This window comes from Phoca vitulina, unplaced genomic scaffold, assembly GCF_004348235.1.
Source record: "Phoca vitulina isolate PV1807 unplaced genomic scaffold, GSC_HSeal_1.0 scaffold2, whole genome shotgun sequence".
Taxonomy (NCBI): Eukaryota; Metazoa; Chordata; class Mammalia; order Carnivora; family Phocidae; genus Phoca; species Phoca vitulina.
The window spans coordinates 68,526,526-68,532,698 of record NW_022589705.1 but is presented as its reverse complement, the minus strand read 5'-3'; the positions used below and the strand labels follow the sequence as shown (position 1 = coordinate 68,532,698).

At 47.1% G+C, this 6,173-nt stretch overlaps 1 protein-coding gene across 1 annotated transcript in view; it reads left to right on the top strand.

Annotated features, from left to right (window-relative positions):
• The first annotated feature begins 127 nt into the window (after nt 1–127).
• RIMKLA (ribosomal modification protein rimK like family member A) overlaps nt 128–6,173 on the top strand; it is a 32,248-nt gene continuing 26,202 nt past the window's right edge. The window contains exon 1 of the mRNA XM_032431471.1: nt 128–315. Coding sequence (XP_032287362.1) covers nt 153–315 — 163 coding nt within the window. The 5' untranslated portion in view covers nt 128–152. The remainder of the gene's footprint in view (nt 316–6,173) is intronic.

Genomic DNA, 6,173 nt, shown 5'->3' with positions numbered 1-6,173 from the left:
GGGCTGCAGAGGCGCCTGGCGCACCGGCGGGAGCGGAGCCGCGGCGCGCGCTCGCCCCGGACGCCGGCCGGCCGGCCGCCCGCCAGCCCGAGCGAGCGGCCCGGGGCGTCGAGGGGGCCCGCGCCGCGCCGGGCGCCGCCGCCCTGACAGCCATGTGCTCCCAGCTCTGGTTCCTGACGGACCGGCGCATCCGCGAGGACTACCCGCAGGTGCAGATCCTGCGCGCCCTCCGGCAGCGCTGCTCCGAGCAGGACGTGCGCTTCCGGGCGGTGCTCATGGACCAGATCGCCGTCACCGTCGTCGGCGGCCACCTCGGTGAGCGAGGCGGGCCCCGGGAGGGCGGGGAGGCGCGCCGGGGTCCCCGGAAGCCGGCCGGTGGGCGCGCGCAGCCTGGCCTCCTCCAGCCAAGTCTCCTTCGGCCCCCCCCCCCCCCGACCAGCCGCCCTCCCCGCGAGCTCTCCTTGGGTTGCAGAAAGCCCCTAACCTTGAGAGCTTCCTTTGACCACCGCCGTCTGCCCTGAGGCCAAGATTTGAGAACGGGATTCCGTGTACTTAGGGGACTTTGTTTTGGGAGGAACTCGAATTCGCCTGAAGCCGCCTGGAGGTCCGAGGAAAATCAAGCTGCAAACCCCAAATTTGCAATTCTGCTCGCATCCGTACCCTGTCAGTATAGCTTTATAGAAACCCTTACTACGTTTACGAAATTGCCATTAAGATGAATGTTTTTAAAAGTTTTCCAGGAGTGTGTAAGCATCAGTAGTGCACTATAGAATATCATTCCCAAACTAGGAACCTATATAGGGGGAGAAATTTATGTTTGGAGTCACCTCTTGAGTATGTAAGTGGGAGAGTAGACCGTTGATGGGTTTTCTTTAAACTCATCCTCCTTCCTAAAAGTGTTGAATTCTGATTCCAGAAAAGCCAAGATTTCAGGTACAGACCATTCTGGTCTCATATGTCTCCACTGCTGTGTCCAAGAGACATTTTTGGGTAAGACATGGTTATCATCTGTGACCCTGACCTCAAAAGGTTAAGTATGTGTTTAGGTATTCTTAATTATCTTTAATGCAAGCAGTCTCCGATGGGAATCCTTGGTTTAGGAACCCCCTGTAGCCTGCAGTTTGAGTGGCTCCAGCCTCCACTCTGGAAGTAAGCCAGCTACTTCACCGGGATCAGATGTGGGACTGGGGGTGGGGGGAATTTGGGCCCAGTTCAGGGTGCTTTTTGGGACATCATTCTTACTATTTCAACCATACTTGGTCAAATAAGCTTATAATTTGTTACTTTTCTTTAGCAGAGGAAAGGGATTCCAAATTCTGAACAGGTTACTTATAGGGATTTTGAATATGACCTGTGTCTAATGTATCTGTTCTAGATGCTTCATCCATAAATTTACCCAAACCCTTCATAAGTAATATCAGACTGAATAGCCTCCTGGAGAAATAGACTACAAGCATTAGGTGCCCTACGTTTAGAAACAGTGTGTCATCTGTAAGGGGTACTGTCTCTCTATTCTTGATTTGCTAAAACTCTTAACAATTAGTTAATGTAGAACTGGATTCCTGAACAAGCAGTCTGCAAACCTGGATTCCTAGCACAGCTTTTTTTTTAAGATTTATTTGAGACAGAGCAAGAGAGGGAACACAAGCAGGGGAAGTGGGAGAGGGAGAAGCATGCTTCCCGCCGGTTTGAGCAGGGAACCCGATGCGGGGCTTGATCCCAGGACCCCGGGACCATGACCTGAGCCAAAGGCAGACACCTAACGACTGAGCCACCCAGGTGCCCCTTAGCACAGCTTTGCTGCTAACAAGCATCTTGACTTTGCCTTGGCCAGGTCACTTTATGTCTTTGAATCTCAGGTTTCTTGTTTATATAAAACTAAGGGTTAAGGTTCTTCCAGCTCTAAAATTGTTCAATGGAATGATGTTATATTTTACTGATCTAGACCTAGCATATACATCTTTCTACCCCCAGCGTCAATAGAACTCTTCGTTTTATTTCTTTGTTTTACAGCTTGTAAAGATGCCTTTTTTAAGATATAGTAATTGAAGTTCCACATCATATTCCTGTTCTAGACCCATACTGCATTCTGTGAAAGAGTAGGGAAATTCTCTCTGTTTTGTATCTAAAACCGCATTTGAGGAGTGCCTGGCTGGCTCTGTCAGTAGAACACGTGGCTCTTGATCTTGGGGTCATGAGTTTGAGCCCCACATTAGGCGTGGAGATTACTTTTTAAAAAATTAAAAAAACAAACAAACCATTTTAAAGAATCAGTCCTAGAAAAAGAAAATTATATTCTCAGTGCTGCAGGAAACATTTAAACCCTTTTGTTTAGTGTCTTAAAATTTTATGGGAATTCATGTGTGAATGTATCTCAATCTGTTCACAAACCAGAAGTTACTTCTTTTTAAACTACGAGAAAATATACCTAGTTATTAGTTGCTGGAGAAACTGAAGACAGGCAGTTTTTGAAGCAGTTTAATCTTTTGCTAATTCAGAGATAGCCAGACACAATTCATGACACATAAAACAAACCTATCAGGTCACTATTTCTGCCATCCAAAGCAGTGAAGAGATTTATTTGTCATGGGGCTGGATTAATTGAAGCACAAAGAAGTAAGCTCCGGGCAAAGAGTGAGCTCCTTTGCTTGTTCAGTGCTGTAACGATGACTAGAACAGTGTCTTGCAGTAATAGGCACTCAATAAATATTTTTGAGTGGATAAAGATATGCGCTCTATTTCCCAGTTTCCTCTATCGTCAAACTATAGAAAAGCCTTGGCAATTTGCTGAGCCAAGTATTCCTCTGAAATAAACTCTAGAACTTAACTGGCTTTGAAATACAGAAATAGTTACTAATGCCATTTCCCATTTGCAAATTATTGAGGGTGAGAGCTGGAAAGCCTTTGAGATCATCCATCCTGACCCTTTCGTTTTACTAATGAAGGACCTGATGCTCAAAGCTACTCAGTGCCATCCAGCTAGTTAGCAGACAGTTCGAGACCTGATCTAATTCCCGGCTCCAGATGTGGGATAAGTATGTGCGAGGGCATCTGCAGCCCATGGTACCTTTTTCCGTGGATGTGGAATTACACTGAGGCTAGACAGTGACTTCGCAAAGTGATTTTATTTTATTTTATTTTTTTAAAGATTTTATTTATTTATTTGAGAGAGAGAGAGAGTGAGAGAGAGCATGAGAGGGGAGAGGGTCAGAGGGAGAAGCAGACTCCCCACTCAGTGGGGAGCCCGATGTGGGACTCGATCCTGGGACTCCAGGATCACGACCTGAGCTGAAGGCAGTTGCTTAACCAACTGAGCCACCCAGGCGCCCGCAAAGTGATTTTAAAGTTCAGGAAGTTAAGGCACCCCTTTCACAAAGTCTGCATGCATACCATTGCTCCCTTCATTCCTTCTCAAAATTAGTGCAGGGGTCGATGCAGGAGTCCGTTTGGGACAGTATGGGCAGGACCTCCTGAGCTTCCTTCTGTGGAGGCTAGTGGGACCCCAAATCCAGAGACCAAAATTTCAGGTTATATCTGGAAATAGGATTCATACAAGAGATGGGAAGTTTGGGATTTAAAGATTGCAGTTATTTAAACAAGATAATACGAGTAAGCTGAAGATGCTGCGCAAATGCAAGGTTTTGTGATGAGTGATCTAGCCGCCCCAGCGTCGGTTTGGATGGGATGAGTGGGAATGGCCGCGGGGAAGAGCAGAATGACCTTCCGGTGACTGAAGCAGTCCTGCAGAGAACGCTTTCCCTTCGCCATTCTGCAGGATGTGGCATCATGAGAGTCCTGTCTATCTCCATTCCTTCTTAGAAACCACAAGTTCTTCATTCGTTCAACAAATATTTAATTAGTCTCCCCCATGGGCTAGGGTGGTGGCGAATATGTCCCCCAAATGAACACAGTAATAGTCCAAGCAAAATATGCGTTGTGTTTATTGTGTACCAGGCAGGTGTCGGGGTGCTTTCTACAAATTAACTCTTATAAACGTCAGTCGGGTATCTGGCACAGGGCACTGGGTGGCTGTCAGGACCAATACTCAGGAGTTGCAGGCTCAGCAGACCTGTTTCCTCTCTTCCACTCCACCCATCCATGCATTGCCTGCCCTGACTTCACCAGACCCCGTGCGCTGAATTCCCCGGCCCGGGGTGCCCATCTGGTGCGGCTCCCTCTCCACCACGCGGCAAACTTGTATTCCTTCTTCAGCCTCAGCTCACATCACTGGACTCTTTGAGGTCTTTCTTGAACTCTCTCCCCTCCCCTTCCCTCAGGCAATCCCTTTCCTGTCTGCTGCCAAGTAACATTGTTTAAAATAACATCCATCATATTTTATTGTAATTTATCTATTTACAAAGTTTATCTTCTCTCTCTCTCTCTCCCCCTAAATGACTGGGGATCCCTCAGACGTATGCTCCATAACTGGTACACAGTAGGCCTGCAGTTAATTTTTGGATGACTGAGTGAAGGACCCGAGAGGCTAATTTGAAGCATAGGAGACTTTTACCCTAATTAGGTTCTGTTTGGGAGATCATGCTTTGATGTGTGAATGTTTCTGTGATGAGCCATTCTATGAGGCCAGAATTACCAGGGCAAATTAAGTTCTTTGACCACCCACAGGCCTTTACAATGACAATTTCTTATCTCAGGAAACAAGGATAGTCACAAACTCAGGGATAGACACCAAGACCGAAAAAATGCGTCTGACCTGGAAATGAGGGTGTGTAACAGTTTGTCTCCTAGGAGTGGAATGATTCAGCATTCCCTTCCTTCCTTTCAGAGCTGAAACCTTGGTGGCCATATGGCAGATTCTGGGTCAGGTTCTTTATTATTTTATTTTTATTTATTTATTTAAGGCTTATTTATTTATTTTGAGAGAGAAGGGGGGTGTGCACCTGCGAGTGGGGGGAGGGGCAGAGGGAGAGAGTCTTCCGAGCAGATTCCCTGCTGAGCGCAGAGCCCAATGTGGGGGGTTCCATCCCAGGACCCATGAGAACATGACCAGAGCTGAAACCAAGAGTCAGATGCCCAACCACCTGAGCCACCCAGGCGCCCCTAAGTCAGGTTCTTTAAATTAAGGTGTCTGGGATACTTTTCCTTGGTTCTTTGCAGTAATCAGCTGAGTAAGATTTAAATGTTTGGGTGGGGGGGAATCCTAACTGAATTGGAGGAAAAGGTCATATTGCAGCCTTCCAGGAGACAACAGAGGCCTCATGGAGAAGGGAAGGAGTCCCGTTGCTATGCAAGGAGGCACTAGGAGGCAAGGATACCATGCTAACCTAAGGCACAGAGGCTGACCTTTGATCTCGCTCTCTGCCAAGGGCCTGTGCCTGATACCCTGTAATCTGAATAAGCCATCATATAGGACTAGTGGAAAAGTCAGAGGGCGGATAGAAGCATCTACCATATACTGTGTCTAAGCTGATGTGAGCACTGAATGGATATGCTTTACCCCATGGTCCACGTTTATATCCGTGGGCTAATCTCAAGGACTGAGGATGGATTGGATGTGTGGTTTATGATTCTAACAGTAGTTTTTAGGGATACCTCATGAACTGTGTTGGAAAAAGTTCTAGAACCAGTAGATCCTTAGTAGATCTCAAAGTCTTACTCACAGATTTCTGGACCACCTCCTGCTGCCACCATAACACTTCTACCAAATTTGTTAGGCTTGCCTGGTGGAAGGCATCAGAGAGGTCCATGTCATTCCCATCCATCCACACCTCCTCCTTGGCACTCCCCTTACTAGCAGGGAGTCCAGGGACATCCAGGCAGGTCAGTGCTAGCCTCACCTCACTCCACCCCCTTCTCCAGGGGGTAAATGCGTCACTTTGCCCACTTCACTGAGAGACTTGACCTTATTTTAACACAAACCTACAACATGATCTGAAGTTTTCAATCTATTTCTTTTTTTTAAGATTTTTTTTTAAATTATGTTAATCACCATACGTTACATCATTAGTTTTAGCTGTAGTGTTCCATGATTCATTGTTTGCGTATAACACCCAGTGCTCCATGCAGAACGTGCCCTCTTTAATACCCATCACCAGGCTAACCCATTCCCCCACCTCCCTCCCCTCTAGAACCCTCAGTTTGTTTTTCAGAGTCCATAGTCTTTCATGGTTCGTCTCCCCCTCCAATTTCCCCCCCTTCATTCTTCCCCTCCTGCT